Source organism: Fistularia commersonii, chromosome 30 (genome assembly GCF_037954325.1).
Source record: "Fistularia commersonii isolate RoL2024-O1a breed Wild chromosome 30, RoL_Fcom_v1.0, whole genome shotgun sequence".
In the NCBI taxonomy this organism is placed as follows: domain Eukaryota; kingdom Metazoa; phylum Chordata; class Actinopteri; order Syngnathiformes; family Fistulariidae; genus Fistularia; species Fistularia commersonii.
Window position 1 is genome coordinate 1,172,165 of NC_141313.1, and position 17,144 is coordinate 1,189,308.

Genomic DNA, 17,144 nt, shown 5'->3' on the forward strand with positions numbered 1-17,144 from the left:
GACAATTACCGGCAGCCCGGAAGGCGCAGTAAAACTGTTGAAAAACTACAAAGTTGTGTTCGAAAGACACCTAAAAAGACGTATTTTTAATTAAAACTCCCACATATTATTTCCTGGCCGGCTATTAAGCTTGGCTAAGATGTGGCGTAAAATTTGGGGGAGCGTTTTATCCGTGTTTACGGTAAAGTGTTCAGGCTCAGACGCGTTGTGTCTGCGAAAAGATCTCCTGCAGACAAAAATAAGATTTAAATTTAATTTTCAGGATAATTGTTTTTTAATTTTTAAGATTTTAACAAAACCAGATAAAGTAAACGCTTCGCTGCACAAAAGCGCTTCCTCTGCAATTTGCTAATGATGAGCGTGCTTGATTTTCAGGTCATTTTTTAAAAGGGTCATTTTTAAAATATATATAAATATCTTTATAAATTATAATAGACTCAAATGTTGAGGTAAATTAAATTTTATTGCATGTATAAATAATTCGAAATAAATAAATAAATAACATATTTTGTATTTGTTGAAATATTTTTGTTTGTACATGATATTAAATAAAATGTATTGTAATATTGTTTTTTAGGAATACTCATACGAAATAAAATAAAATAAAATATTTTGCATCATATTTTGTATTTGTAAAAATGTTTTTTGTTTGTACATGATATTAAATAAAGTGTTTTCGAATATTGTTTTTAGGAATACTCATACGAAATAAAATATTTTGTATTTGTTGAAATATTTTTTGTTTGTTCATGACATTACATAAAATGTATTGTAATATTGTTTTCAGGAATACTCATACAAAGTAAAATAAGATATTTTGTATATATTTTGTATTTGTTGAATTTTTTTTTGTTTGTACATTATGTTAAATAAAATGTATTGTCATACTGTGTTCAGGAATACCCATACAAAATAAAATAAAATACTTTGTCCTTGTTGGAATATTTTTAGGTTGTGCATGTCATTAAATAAAATGTATTGTAATATTGTTTTTGGAATACTCATACGAAGTAAAATAAAATATTTTGCATCATATTTTATATTTGTCTTAATATTTTTTGTGTGTACATGATATTGGATAAAATGTATTGTGGTATTGTTCTTAGGAATACTCATACGAAATAAAATAAAACATTTTGTGTCATTAGTGTTTGTTAAAATATTTTTTGTTTGTACATGATATTAAATAAAATGTATTGTGGTATTGTTTTTAGGAATACTCATACAAAGTAAGATAAAATATTTTGTACCATATTATACTGCTCCTGCTGCAATAATAACTTGAAGAAATGATCTGCAGAGCATCAGGTCCCAGCAGGTCCTCATCCCTCTTTGCACCTCTGATCTAACCGAACCCTGAGCCGTGCACGTCTGTCCTGAAGCCAGTAAATGTCCAGAAATGAGTAGAATCTCATCCGGCGTTTTGCAGCCGCTCAGATCCACGACGGCACGCGTGAAGTAATCCAGGGGCCACAATAACACGGTCTTTCCAGTTCTGGCTCCCCAGGAGCTTCCGGCGAGCGTCGTGGATGACGGCCATGCAGATGTCACGGCAACCGCGCCCAGAACCGGTCCGCGAGATGACGGCGGGGTTTCCCGCCCCTGAGTCACGAGGCCCTGACCTCCTTCAGACTTCACCGCCTGCAGCGGCGTCCCTGCAGGCCACGCAGGGATGCACCGCTCCCGGCGCAGCAGACGCTTCAGCGGTGTGTGTCGAGGATGGTCTTGGCATCGAGAAGCTGCTCCACCCGCCAGGAACCGGCGCACAAAGAGCCCAACCAGCTGCAACCTGCCCCGGAGGGGAAGGAAGCGTCACTTCGAGGCTGACGTGTCGAGGCGTCATCCTCTCATTACGGTAATTCTGGAAAACTCATTTTCCGAGAGACAGTCGGGTATTTTGCGGTACTTTGTATCTACGGTAGTCAGGGGAGGCAGGTGAGGCGCTGCCTCATCTGTCATCATGAAAAAAACAAACGAAACAATGGTAATGTACGATACATTTTTCCACTGATCTGATTCGTAATTATGTTTTCTGTATGATTGCAATGTTTTTTTTAAATGCTCTCAAGAAGAAATCGGTGAATCTACCAAGGTGCGGCAGCCGGGCTCACCTCTGCACTCGCGGTCCGTCTCGAACTGGGCTGCATTACGCATCATAGCTTCTGTTTCCCAGCATGTCGCCTAAAGAATGTTTGTAGAAAGCTTTATTATGTTATTATATACACCACCAGCTGCTACAAGCTGTGTAAGTGTGTGATACAATTATTCTTGCGGATCAGAAAAGAAACTGTCGTGAAAAATGATGAGGTGAGGCAGACGATACTGTGCCTCACCTGAAGGGGGCACATGTGAGTCCCTCGAAAAGCAACGCAAGATAAAATATACAAGATAAATAAAAGAAAACAAAAAGTAGCAGTGTTTGTGGAGAAGTCTATGCGCGTGGACTTCATACAGAAATAAAGTAAAGACCATACATTGTTTTCGGTTATGTAAAAAAATGAGACGATCAGGAACGAGAAACCCTTTTGAGTTTTTACACTTGTAAATATGGTTGCCGCTCCACGGCGCCTGGAGGACGCTGCAGCTCTTGGTCTCCACATGGTGGTGCTGGAAGTTCACAAACTGTGAGGCCTGCTGGAGGATCAGCAGCCTTTGCAGGAGGTTTCTGATCTTTCAAACTGAATTAAAAAAACAAAACACTCAAATTCATCGCCTGTTTGATGACTTTACGCGTTTTTATTTTATCTATTTATGGACAGGAGAATATTCTGCAGGGGTGATATTACATATAGAAGCGTTTTCTTCATGCTGAAAATTACAGCGCCTGAAGTTTCATGAAAAATACTAATGACGGATGTTCAGATAATTTGTTTTCACTGAAAAGGGTTCCGAGTGGATCAGATCTTTACAGGGACATCAGAAGGGAAGAACATCGGGCAGCTCGTTCATTCATACTAGAAGACCATCTGCCAGAAGGAAAGGAAAGGTGGAGGAGATGGTGAGATGAAGATGCTGAGGTTTTCTCTGGGAGTGACCAGGATGGAGAGGATCAGGAATGAGTCCATCAGAGGAACAGCACATTGGAGATGTTTGGGATAGTGAATATATTGGTAGACTTGGAGGTCTAGAGGAAGACCAAAGAGAAGATATGAAGGTAGTTGGTGTGAGAGAGGAGGATCCAGAGAATAGGGTTAGATGGAGAAGGTGGATTCGCTGTGGAGACACCTGACCAAAGGAAAAGAGGAATTTGTCACAGGGGTGCAGGACATGTATGACTGAGACAAAGTGATGGCTGAGATGGTTTGGACATAAACACTCCTCATGTCTAAAACATGGTGAAGATCTGGGTAGAAGGTTGCTGAAGGAGGAGCTTTCAGCCAGGAGGTCTCGAAGAGGACCAAAGAGAAGATGGATGGACATCATGAGAGAGAGGAGAATCCAGAGAATAGGGTTAGATGGAGAAGGTGGATTCACTGTGAAGAACCCAGAGGGGAAAAGCCCAAAGGAGGAGAAGCTCATTCATTCATTCATTCATTCATTCATTCATTCATTCACCATGTGCACTGTTGACCCTGCAGCCTTCACGCATCTGGAGAATGCAAGGTCTCCGGTGGACCTCCTGCATGTGTTTGGACGATGGGAGGAACCCGGGGAACCCTGAGGGAATCCATCCAGGGTTCCCCGGCTGCAAATGGAAACGCGAAGCTCTGCGCCGCCGGGCTGCTGTGAATGCAAAAGTGAAAGTTACAGTTCGTCAGCTGCAGCAGCTCCGTGCACGTCTAACGCGCTGGTGCACGTTGTCTTGAATGAACAACATGATGAAGTCACGTCGGTTTAGATGATGGAAGCGAAGTCTTCACACACGTCTCAGATGATCTCGTCTTGGGATTAGGAGCTAATTGTGTTTTGGCTGGAGGAGGACACAGTGACGATGTTGTGAATCACATGTGGTGGCTCGCCCTTTACACACACACACACACACACACACACACTCAAGAGCACAGATCTTAATCACACTCCTCATCATCACGTGCTTCCTTGTGTAAATTCCATGTTTCTGTCCTCCTTGCGTCCAGCTCTCAGAGTTGCAGAGATGTCGCTCTTCACTTCCATATATGGATAGAATCATCATCATCATCATCAGGCTGCACGTCTGAGGGGAAAAGCCCGACGTGAACATGGACCTACTGGATGGACAGGAGGAGCCAATGAGAAGGTGCTTCTGTCTCCACGGGGTTCCTCAGGGTTCTCCGGGTTCCTCCCGCCGTCCAAACACATGGTTAACGGTTGTGTTTTAAAAAAAGATATATGTTGCATGGGTTTCCTCCAGGAGGTCCGAGGACATGCAGGAGCCTCATGGAGACCCTAAGCTGGACAGATGTTTGAATGGGAGTGAATGGTTGCCTCAGGTCCAAATGAACGACTGAATAAATGGATGGATGAATGGATGGATGGATAGAAGATGCTTGGGAGACCTTCCACAGCAGGTTCTGCTCGCTCAAACTGAAAGACAAGGTTGCACCGTTTCTTTCCCTGCAAAGCAAACGTGGAGACAAGATAAGATAAGATAAGATAAGATAAGATAAGATAAGATAAGAACAACTTAATTAATCCCGAAGGAAATTGTTGTGCCAGAGTTACATAAAATATAACAGTAATAAATAATAAAAAGAAAAAGGCAGAATTAGAAATAAAATAAACTATAAACTATAAAGTGTCTCAGTGAAACTATAAAGTGTCTTAGTAAACAAGTGATAAAACTATAAGTGTCTAAGTAACAAGTGAGGTAAGGAGTGCACAATAGTATGATAAAAGGAAAAATTGTAGTGTAGCTGGTATGAAATGAAATATTGCACAAATCAACAGTTTGGATTTGAGCGATAGAAAGCTAGAAAGCTAAAATGAATGAATAAAATATGAATTAAAAACAACTAAATAAATATATGTGTACACGTATAGGCTGCGCTTGTCGATAAATAAAGAAATATAAATAAAAATAAATCAAATAGAAAGCTAAAATAAATAAATGAAATATTAATAAAAACAACTAAATCAATACATGTGTACATATATAGACCGCAGTTGTGGATAAATAAATAAATAGAAATAAAAATTAATCTTATAAAATATCGATAAAAACAACTAAATCAATATATGTGTACATATATAGGTCGCACTTGTGGATAAATAAAGAAATATAAATAAAAATAAAGAAAATCTAATAAAAAAATCTAAAATACATGAATAAAATATCAATAAAACCAACTAAATAAATGTATGTTTACATATGTAGGCCGCACTTGTCGATAAATAAATACATAGAAATGAAAATAAGCCAAATAGAAATCTAAAATAAATAGATAAAATAACAATAAAAACAACTAAATCAATATATGTGTAAATATATGGGCTGCACTTGTGGATGAATAAAGAAATATAAATAAAAATAAATCTAATAAGATATCAATAAAAACAACTAAATCAATATATGTGTACATATATAGGCCGCACTTGCGGATAAATAAAGATATATAAATAGAAATAAATCTAAAAGAAATCTAAAATAAATAAATAAAATATCAATAAAAACAACTAAATCAACATGTGTGTACATAAATAGGCTGCAAATAAATATCAATAAATCTAATAGAAATCTAAGATAAATAGATAAAATAACAATGAAAACAACTAAATCAATATATGTGTAAATATATCGGCCGTACTTGTGGATAAATAAATAAATAGCAACAAAAATAAATCAAATAGAAATCTAAAATAAATAAATAAGATAGTAATAAAAACAACTAAATCAATATATGTGTACATATGTATGTCTATAAGCCGCCGGTGTCCACGATATTTACACAGGTTTAATGAAATACATCCACAAATGTGTGCTGGAAATGCTTTTTTTTAACACGTCTGATGAAAAAGATGAATAATAAATAAGACAATCCATCTACTTTCTAACCCCGCTGTGTCCCTCCCTACTGCGCACTAAAACCATTAAAAGTCGTCCTCTTCGCTGTCGTATTTGAACGGCCTCAGAATCTAAACGTTTCGACGGCGCGAAGCTTAAAAAATCCATAAATTAGCTGCATCGTTGTTTAAACCGGAAACAGTAGCGGCTTATACTCCGGAAATAATGGTATATATGGATGTTTAGAGTGAATAGAAGAAATTCACAACACCCCCCTACACACACACACACACACACACACACACACTTCATGACAGTGCAACACATTGTGCCAAGTGTCTTTTAACAGCTAAGTTTTCCCTGCAGTGACTCACCGACCGGACCAGGCTAAACATTAGCGCTCGCACAGAAAACACACATGTTGCAATCGCCTCGGGGCGGCGGGAGACGACTCACGGTAATCTGGGGTTTTCTTATTTTTCCGTTTGCTATATTTACCGCCGTATATGTCACATTAACAATACCGTCTCAGTCAGAGTTCTCAGGAATTGCTTGCATTTTCAGTTCCTGGTTGGTGGTTTACTGCTGGACGCAGTCGCCTCCACCGCCTGGAGGTTCCTGCCATCCATCCATCCATCCATTCATCCATCCATTCATTCATTCATTCATTCATTCAATCTCTACGCTGCTTATCCTTGGCTCAGGGTGGTGGTGGTGTCTCAGCTGTCATTGGCCGAGAGCAGAGGTTCCCCCTGGACCAGCCAATCAGGGAAACATCTGGAGCAGGGTCGGGCAAACTACGGCCCGCGGGCCAGATTTGGCCCGCCAGTCCTCTTAATCCGGGCGGCCAAACATCGGTATAGAATTCATGCTTGATGTGAATGATTGGATCAATGAATTTGGGGGCTTATTTCAGATTTTTCCTGAGCTGAATGACACGGATTGGCTTTGTGATTTAGCCTTTACTGTGGATGTACTGACGCACATGAATGAGCTGGATGTGATGCTACAAGGCAAAAACCGGTTTATGCATGGAATGCAAGCAAAGGTCAGACAAATGTACTGAAGGTACCCCGACTGTTTCCTGCAGGCCTGCTGGGGAGCCGCCATTTCCGCTGAAGCTGCTGGTTGATTTCAGAAGGTCGAACATTGATACTGAAACCAGAAGGAAAAAACCTCCATCAAAGAGACCATCGGCTATTACTGTTAGATACCTGAAATATAAATAACCTGAGCTGGATGAAGACGTTCTTGGAAAATATGAGGGGTTTCCCCAAATTGCTGCCGAAAACACCCCCTTTATCGACTCATCAACCCGAAACCTCCCACTCAAAGCCACCCGGTTCCCGAGACGTCACGGCGAGCGGCGCGAGACGCTCCCGGCGACTTCTTCGGTGAAGATGAATTTCGGACGGTTTGCGGGAAAACGTCTGCCGAGTCTGTCCTCGCGGGACGGAGCAGACGGAGCGGGTAACAACATGTCCGTTACAAATCTTTTTAAAACTCGTTCTGCGCACCTGCGGAACCCCGTTCTGTACGGCCGAGAAGAACCAGAGGGCTTCCTTCCACTGACGCTGTCATGATAGGACTTGTTCTTTGGTATGTTCTAGAAATAAGTCACCGGAATAGTTGTGGACTTATTTACAGTACATTTCTGGAACGACGCGCTAATGTAGCGGTCGGTGCTAGAAGGTCCCGGAGAAGGCCTCTGGGTGTGGAGTCTCCATGTTCTCCATGTGGGGTTCCTCAGGGTTCTCCGGGTTCCTCACATGTTCTAGCTAAAAATGTTCTAGCCCAGAGCGAGCGTCCATTCAACCTCTCATTGGAAATGACAGATTTTAAGGGTTGTATGTCTATGAATGAGGCGCTGAACTTGTAGCTATATATTTATATAAAGTTATATATGTGACGTGAATCAGGGAGTGAATGGTTGCATGTATGTACATTTAGATAAATCTATACATAAATTTATATCAAATCTCTCATTGGAAACGTCTCTATGTGACACATGAATGCTTGTATATATATATTTTTATTTATGACGTGAATGAGAGAGTGAATGGTTGATTGTCAACATATTTATATGTGCATGATGTGAATGGTTGTGTGTGTATATATATATATATATATTACATAAATAAGGGAATGAATAGTTGCAAGTTTACACATTGATATATATGGCAGAAATGAGGGAGTAAACTGTTTAATGTATATATACTTATATATACTTTTTTTACAACTTTGTTGTGATTTTTAATGCAATGACAATGAAAAGCTATTCTATTCTATATATATATATATATATATATGTCATGAATGCGGGAGTGTATAGTTGTACGTATATGCATTTATATATAAGATAAGAGCTACGGCGAGAGGCTGCAGTCTTTCAGTGCCATCTTAAAAAAAAGTTAAATGATGTGAATGAGCAAGTGAATGGTTGTATGTATTTATATTAAATATATTGTTTGTCTCTTTAATAAGGGAGTGAATAGTTGTGTGTGTGTATAAACACATTTCTATATACATGATGTGAATGAGGGAGTGAATGGTTGTATGCCTCTACATTCTCCCGGGGGCCAGACTTGTATGTCTTTGCATGATATATGAATGAGAGGATGAATGGGGGTACGTCTCAACATGAGGTCCTGTGATTGGCTGGGAACAAAGCCAGCCTGGATTAGCGGTGTAGAGAATGAATGAATGAATGACGGTGTCCTCTTATTGCCTGGAAAACGCTTCATGAATAAAATAACCCCATCTGGTTCCAGGGACTACACCTCCTGACATCCTGCAGTCCAGACTCTGGAGTCAACAGAGTTACCCTCGGATATCACTTGCAACAACCAGCCGCGCAAAGGATGCCGGCGAGGCTAATGTTAGCCGCAGAGCTAACAGAGCAGAGGAGTAGCAGCGAGGTGAAGTATTTGCCAGTAAGTATTTGAAGGTGTGTTGTTGTTTGCTGCTCGTCAGCCACAAGCAGGGTAGTGAAGCTACTTGTAGAGCGATGCAGTGATACGGCGGTTCAAGCTCTGCAATCAGCGGAAACCACTGCACATTCATTTGAACATCCTGTTCGAAGTCATATCAAAACCGACATATCAAAACTGGAGGCGTCGTCACCTCCTGCCTCCCGTTTCGCTTCCCCTTCGCTTCCCCTTCGCTTCCCCCTCGCTCCTGGGCTCGGCCGGATGAACCTTCTGATACGGCCGTGAAAACTGAGATTCCCGAACCCTTGGACATTTACAGCAAGTCAAATAAAAATCCAATCTCTCTTTCTCCAGGTGATTACCTCCATCTCACCTTCCTCTCTCACAGCAACTTCTTTCCTGTCCTGTCCTTCTTCTCCGTGCACAAACCTCCTCTCTGGTCTTCTCCAGACCTCCAACCACAGCATCCTTCCATCTGGACCTTCTCCTTTGTCCATATCCAACCCATTGTAGCCTGACTTTATCTCCAGAACATCTACCACCTTGCCTCACCCAGGGACTCCTTCCTGATCTTCTCTCTCGAAGACGAATCTCTCTGATTGTCTTAAAATAAACAAGTCAAACACGTCCATTGAACATAAACTTTCCCACAATTCACGCCCATTAGCTCGATGTCATTTTCAACAAGTGGAATTGGGAAATCCAAATGTCCAGGAAGAGAAACGCTGATGTTTCAAGAAAGATGGGAAGGCCAATAAATGTTTGTACTTCAAGGAGAAAAAGTGTTATGAGCCGGCGTTGGTCGTCAAAGGGTACAATCTACGTCTGCATTTTGACACCAAACATGTATGCCAAAGTTAGCCTTCCAGAAAAACAAGTTGTCCGAGAATTTGAATGAGCAATAAATTCAGAGTTATTTATCATTAAGGAGTAGTTACTTTTATTTTACATTACATTTAGTTACGTTTATACTGTTTCGGCTCCATGTGGCCCTTTGAGGGCAACCATGGTGCTGATGTGGCCCTTGCTGAAAGCGAGTTTGACCCCCTGATCTAAAGATTTAAAGGGAGTTCATTCTGTCATCGGAGGGTTTTTAGTCCCGTTTTTTAGGTCGTTTCAAACAAACGATGATCTCATTTTGCGTGTTATTTAAAAAAAATATGACTATATCATATTGTTTTTCTGCAGTAGTCAACCGGGGAGCGTCACGTCTTCATAATCCCTGCAGCATTCTTGATGATTTTGCTAGTTTAGCCCATTTATGCAAAGAAAGATACAGAGCCGGCCACCTGTCAGATTATCCGCCGGGCACTGTTGTCAAAGGATGTGCTTGGACCAGGACCAGATGTTGGGGTTCTTCTTTCATTAGTTGCCCTGGGAATAGAAAATATGATTAGGATTAGATGTTATGAGCCTCCAGCATGTGTTTGGATGTTTGGAGAACTTGAAGGAACCCCAGGTAGACCTGGGGAACCTTCTCGGCGATGTGCTTACCACCAGCCATCAGAGTCGCATAGCTGAAGAGTCCCGATGCACAAAGATACCAAAGTGTGTCAGAAGGTACGCGCTTTGGTCCACCGGACATGAACCTCACTGGTTCCATGTTTACCATGTGACCACGCCATTCCTAAGGTCGCCTCTTCCTCCATCTACTACAAATCGGAGGGAACACTCCTCCTTCTTCTCCTTCATATCCTCATGACTCCTTCATAAGTTCATATCCTCTCTCACGACTTCTATAAATCTTATTTGGTCTTCCTCTAGACCTCCTGCCTGGCAGCTCCATCATCAGCAACCATGGTCTAAAAATGACCACAGGAATGTTCATGTCCAAACCATCTCCGTGATCACTTGGTCTTGGTCATACATGTCCTGCACCCCTGTGACAAATTCTTCTACTCCTCTGGCTTTTCCCTTCAGGGGTCTCCACAGCGAATCCACCTTCTCCATCCAACCCTATTCTCTGGATCCTCCTCTCACACCAACTCACGACATCCATCCATCTTCTCTTTGGTCTTCCTCTTGACCTCCTACATGGCAGCTCCACCTTCAGCAACCTTCTACCCAGATCTTCACCATGGTTTGGACATGAACAGAAGAGTGCTCATGTCCAAACCATCTCAGTCATCATTTTGGTATCGGTCATACATGTCCTGCACCCCTGTGACAAATTCTTCTACTCCTCTGGCTTTTCCCTTCAGGGGTCTCCACAGCGAATCCACCTTCTCCATCCAACCCTATTCTCTGGATCCTCCTCTCACACCAACTCACGACATCCATCAATCTTCTCTTTGGTCTTCCTCTAGACCTCCTACATGGCAGCTCCACCTTCAGCAACCTTCTACCCAGATCTTCACCATGGTTTGGACATGAACAGAAGAGTGCTCATGTCCAAACCATCTCAGTCATCATTTTGGTATCGGTCATACATGTCCTGCACCCCTGTGACAAATTCTTCTTTTCTTTTGGGCTTTTCTCTTCAGGGGTCTCCACAGCGAATCCACCTTCTCCATCTAACCCTATTCTCTGGATCCTCCTCTCTCACAGCAACTCACGACATCCATCAATCTTCTTATTGGTCTTCCTCTGGACCTCCAATGCCAGCATCCGTCTACTAATATATTCACCATCCCAACCATCTCAGTCTATGTCCAGAACATCTACCATGTGCCGTCCCTCTAATGGACTTCTTCCCGATCCTCTCCATCTTGGTCACTCCCAAAGAGAACCTCAGCATCTTCATCTCTGCAACCTCCAGCTCTGCCTCCTGTCTTCTGACCACCGTCAGTATTTGTAGACCATCTCCCCACTGTCTCCTCCACCTTCCCTTTCCTTCTGGCTGATGTTCCTCTTTCGCTTCCCACCCCTGACACTTTTCTCCACCTGTTCCAACCTGCTTGGACTCATTTCTTCACCTCTTCTCCACTTGTTGACCCAGAGTACTTAAAGTCCTCCACTCCCTGTGGCCTCACCGTTCTCATTCCAAAACATGTCCTCTAAATATCTAGCACTACAACACTCATGCACGTCTGTTTGCATTTCCCTGCCCTTCTTGTAAAGCAGGGGCGACGTTGAACGTTTCACCCCGACTGCACGAAAGGCCACCGTTGATATGTAGTTCTTCACAGATCTCTGCAGCAGTGGATATTCCTCTTTTGTACCAGGTGGAAACAAAGGAAGTGAAACTCCACTCACATCCTGTTCATTTCCAACCGATGCTTCTGCGGGGTTTTGTGGATGACTGCACCCTCAGCCGTCCCTCGGGTATTTCAATATCATGTCTGGTGATTAAGATGATATTAGCCATCGATGATTAACAGGCTTGATACGGTCGGGTTACCTGGGTGACACCGATGTTTTCATTGGTTTCCTCTGAAAAGAGATTTTACATTTTGATAGAAGGCTTGGTTTTCCACTTATATTATAAGATAAGACTTTATCGAACCCCAGAGGGGTAATTCTTTGGTCACGACGGCGCAATAGTCACAGTATCACTAAATGTGGGTATGAATATAAATAGAGAGATGATTAAAAGATGGCAAAAGGCATCCAATAATAAATAGATAGCAGAGCGAACATCAACAAGGATAAGAATAAACAACAGAATGAAAAAAATGAAAAAAAAAGACAGCAAGGGTGAGAATACACAACCAAAACAAGGATTTATATGATAAGATATGATATGTTATCATAATATCATTCTATTATATTCTATAGTATAATTTTCTATAATATAGTATAATATAATATAATATAAAATTTAATATCCTACAATATCATACAATATTATACATTACAATATTATGTGATATTATTTCATGTCATATAATAAAATAAAATACAATACAATATTATATTATGTAACATAATATAATGAGGTATAATAAATATTATATGATATTATATCATGTCATATAATATAATAAAATACAATACAATATTATATTATGTAAGACCTTAAAACACTTTATAGCCTTGACTTTGACACTTTATAATTTTATAGTTATATATGGATATATATATACGTATATATAACAATACAATAGCTTTTTATTGTCATTGCATTATAGTTTTTTTTGTATTTCTTATTATTCCCCCCCTTATCTTTATTTTTGTTGTTTTTTATTCAATTTCCTACTATTATTTATTATTGTTATGTTTTACTTGAACTCTGGCACAACAATTTCCTTCGGGATAAATAAAGTTGTCTTATTCTATTTCTTAACATAATATAATGAGCTATAAAAAAATATTACATTATATTATATCATTTCATAATATATAATAAAATACAATACAAATATCATATTATCGAACAAAATATATAATAAACCATAATACAATATTATATGATATTATATCATGTCATATAATAAAATAAAATACAATACAATATTATAGTATGTAACATAATATAATAAGCTATAATAAAATATTATATGATATTATATCATGTCATATAATATAATAAAATAAGATACAATATTATAATATTTAACATAACACAATGAGCTATAACACAATATAATATGATATTATCCATCCAGCCAGCCATCTGCTACTGCTTATCCTGCTATTATAATACATTATATTATGTATATTTTTTTCCTGGATTAACTACAGGACCTTGTTCAACTCGTCACTAAACCCCATGAGATCTATTTCATGGGAAAGTTGCATCATTTGATGCGTGTTTTATTTTACATCATCTCACACGCCTCGCTGCCATTTCAGTCACGGTTAAAAAACAAAACTCATCTTTTGCAGTCAGATTTCTTAAGGTGGCGGATTTGAAGGTATTTAAAGGTTCTGACGCCAAACTGAATTTACTGTTTAAACACGTGTGATCGGAGAGCGTGTTTTTAACACAAGCTTTTTCCTACATAGAGAATTTCAAGTCACACACACACACACACACACACACACACGCAATGGTCTTGCTTTTATACTCAGACCTTTTTTGGACAAAAGGGAAGTGACTCGATGACAGGGAAATGATGTTTTTTTGCGGCAGCGAGCAGCAAGCAGCGAGCAGCGAGCTCGCCGCCGCCGCCGTTTACTCATGGCAGGTACCTCGGAGGTGTTCGACCGGCCCGGCAGGTCAGACTGGCACCGAGGCCGGCGGGCCGGCAACCCTGGAGGACGGCCGGTGGCCCAAACACTCCAATCACCTCTGCTGCTTTAACTGGAGTCTGTGTGTGCAAGTGTGTGTGTGTGTGTGTGTGCAAGTGTGTGTGCGTGAGGGAAAATCTGTTTGTATAGTTTTGGAAATCTCTTTCCACCTTATAGTGTGTGTGTGTGTGTGTGTGTGTGAGGTTTTTCTGCGTGTGTTTCAATATATGCTTGTTTCATTCATTCAACATTTTGTATCAATAGATAGATTGATTGATTATTGATCACAGGGAAAATAATTCTTCATAACAACTAGTTACATTATATAGAGAGAGATGGCACAAACATAGGAACAAAATATTTATTCTATATATATTATACATATATATATATATTACATCTATATTTTTTTGTTTATTATTTTTATTTATTATTTTTATTTATTTATTTCATTTTATTTTTATTTTTTTCCTAAATTCTCTACTTCTATTTTTCTTTTCTTCTTCTTGCTTTAGTAACAATTTAGTTAATTGAATTTACTCAATAATTTCCTTCGGGATAAATAAAGTTGTTCTCATTCTCATTCTCATATATCATACATATACAAGACCGTCTCAGAAAATTAGAATATTGTGATAAAGTTCTTTATCTTCTGTAATGCAATTACAAAAACAAAAATGTCATATATTCTGGATTCATTACAAATCAAGTGAAATATTGCAAGCCTTTTATTATTTTAATATTGCTGATTATGGCTTACATCTTAAGAAAACTCAAAAATCCTGTCTCAAAATATTAGAATATTATGAAAAAGTAATTTTTGTTGTTTTAATTCACAATTTTCAAATTTTCTGAGACAGTCCTGTACATATATACAGAATGACATGGGTTTACACACACACACACACATACACACACACACACACATTTAAATGAGATTACTATGAGCTACTACAAATATAACAACTTTGAAATGTGAAATATCAGAATAATCTATCATCGTCACACATTAGATAATAAAAAATGATTTATGTATATCATATAATTGCATTAATAACCACCACCAACAACAATAACATCAATAATAATAATACAAATTAAATGATTTATCGCCATTATTATTATCATATTATTATTATTATTATTATTATTATTATTATTATTATTATTATTATCATTATTATTATCATCATCATTATTATTATTATTATCTCTAAATGTTTGTACTTAAGAGCTTAAGACACTTTATAGCCTTGACTTGTTACTTTGACACTTTATAGTTTTATTTGTATTTCTTATTCTCCACCCTTGTTTATAGTGTTTACACAATTTCCTACTATAGTTTATTATTGTTATGTTTTACTTGAAACTCTGGCACAACAATTTCCTTCGGGATAAATAAAGTTATTCTTCTAATTATTGATATATTTATATCGTGAAAGATCTTCAAGTCCAGCTGCCCCGACAAGAAGTGTCATTAATGTTGAAACGTAAAGGTCCACTTCCTCTGGAGACGATTTTCAAACGAACCTCCAAAAATTGTGCAACTCGTTCAGTTTTTGGACGTTTTTGCTGAGCTTCTGGGGGTTTGAGGGTAGTTGCAGGGTTGGGCAACGCAGCAGGTAGAAACATGTGCTTCTGCGTGGCCGAGCTGCGTGGGTGTTGGAGGTGGAAGCTCCTCTTCCTTGTCAAAACTCTACTTGCTGACATTGAATGACATCAGTGGAGTTTCCGCCCCCTGAGAGAGACTCCTCTTAAAAAGAGCCGTCCGGACGACAGTCAACAAACCCGATCGGCTGAAGCTGAGGGAAGACCGACCAACTCCTGGAAGTTCTAGCACCATGGAAGGAGAATGCAAAGTGCCGATCTGCGCCGGCGGGGAAACGCCGACCGGCGAGCATACGCCCGGCAGAGTTAAAGCCGGCGGCGCCGCTAGGGTGGCGGCGACCCTGATGATCTGCCTGGCCTTCGCCGCCGCCGTCTTCTTTGTCGTCAGCGCCCGCAACGAGGTGAGGCTACGATGCTTTGCGGCGAGAAACGTACCTCGTCGTCAATCCGGATGATCTGACGCTCTCTTTGTCCTTCTGTTCTCTCCAAAGAAACCTCAGCGGGAGAAGGAGACCTTCGGTGAGAGCTCTCATATTTGGATTTTTCGGTTTGAAGGACATACCGTTGGCTCTGACCGCCAAAGAATACCAGACCAAAAGGAATCGCCCAAAAGTTGGGGATTCTGGAAATGAGCCGATGGGCCAATCAGGTCAGAAAAGCATCATCTCCTCATCTGCTTCTTTTCTTGCGCTCGCAGATCTTCATCACACCTTGCGGCAACTTTCCGGACGTGGCGACTCCATCTATCTGGAAGGTAAAAACTCCCGACGAGGTTTTGTGAAAGCGGGTCTTGGCGATCGGGAGTTTTCAAACATAGAGGAGATGCTCATCAGCTTCTCTGAGTTGCACAAGATGTTTCTCCGGTTTCTCTTGCACGTTCCTGGGCGCTGGTTTTGCCAAAGAAAAGCTCTTCCCTCTCCCTGCAGGAAGATACAACAGCGCCTTGGAGTCCTCGGCGGAGTGGAGCGTGGACACGGCCCATTCGCAAGGGGATTTGACGCTAAAGGACAACGAGATCGTCATCCCGCGCAAAGGCCTCTACTTTGTCTACAGCCAAGTGTCCTTCAGGATCAACTGCAGCAGCCCCGGTGCCGCCACCTCGGGCAACTATCCGGTGGTCCACCTGAGCCACATCGTGGAGCTCCAGTCCTTGGCTGTCAGTGAACTGTTGTACAACCCCATCCTGCACTCTTTGCACACGGCCTGCCAGAAGCTGCCCGGCGGCGTTTCCAAGGACCAGGGCTGGTACGCCACCTTGAACACCGGCGCCGTGTTCCAGTTGGATCGAGGGGACCGGCTGAGGACCGTGACGAGCCCCCTGGCCAGCGTGGAGGACGGCCACGGCCGGACCTTTTTCGGCGCGTTGGCCTTGTGAGGCCGGGCGACGGCGGACGTTTGTTTCCGTGAATGTGAATCGGTGTTTTGACGGAACGGACGACGGCGTTTCCGCCGATGCTGTGACGACGCGAATCGTCGGTCGGCGTCGATGCTAAGCTATCGCCGTAGCGAATATTACGTACTATGTACTTACAGTGCTGTGTATGCTGCTCTTGCAGTACCTTTTGATGTACTGG

At 40.6% G+C, this 17,144-nt stretch overlaps 1 protein-coding gene across 1 annotated transcript; it reads left to right on the forward strand.

The window, feature by feature from the left end:
• The first annotated feature begins 15,775 nt into the window (after positions 1–15,775).
• tnfa (tumor necrosis factor a (TNF superfamily, member 2)) lies at positions 15,776–17,037 on the forward strand. The gene is made up of 4 exons (XM_086177755.1): positions 15,776–15,971; positions 16,062–16,089; positions 16,268–16,324; positions 16,497–17,037. The coding sequence occupies exons 1-4, from the start codon at positions 15,804–15,806 to the stop codon at positions 16,943–16,945; spliced, it is 702 nt and encodes a 233-aa protein (XP_086033881.1). The 5' UTR covers positions 15,776–15,803; the 3' UTR covers positions 16,946–17,037.
• Positions 17,038–17,144: the final 107 nt, after the last annotated feature.

What these genes read in the sequence shown, in the direction of transcription:
- tnfa (XM_086177755.1), top strand. Translation starts at nt 15,804, where the DNA reads ATGGAAGGAGAATGCAAAGTGCCGATCTGCGCCGGCGGGGAAACGCCG. An exon ending in TCGTCAGCGCCCGCAACGAG is followed by an intron (nt 15,972 to 16,061) that starts GTGAGGCTACGA and finishes TTCTCTCCAAAG; the next exon opens with AAACCTCAGCGGGAGAAGGA. An exon ending in CGACTCCATCTATCTGGAAG is followed by an intron (nt 16,325 to 16,496) that starts GTAAAAACTCCC and finishes CTCTCCCTGCAG; the next exon opens with GAAGATACAACAGCGCCTTG.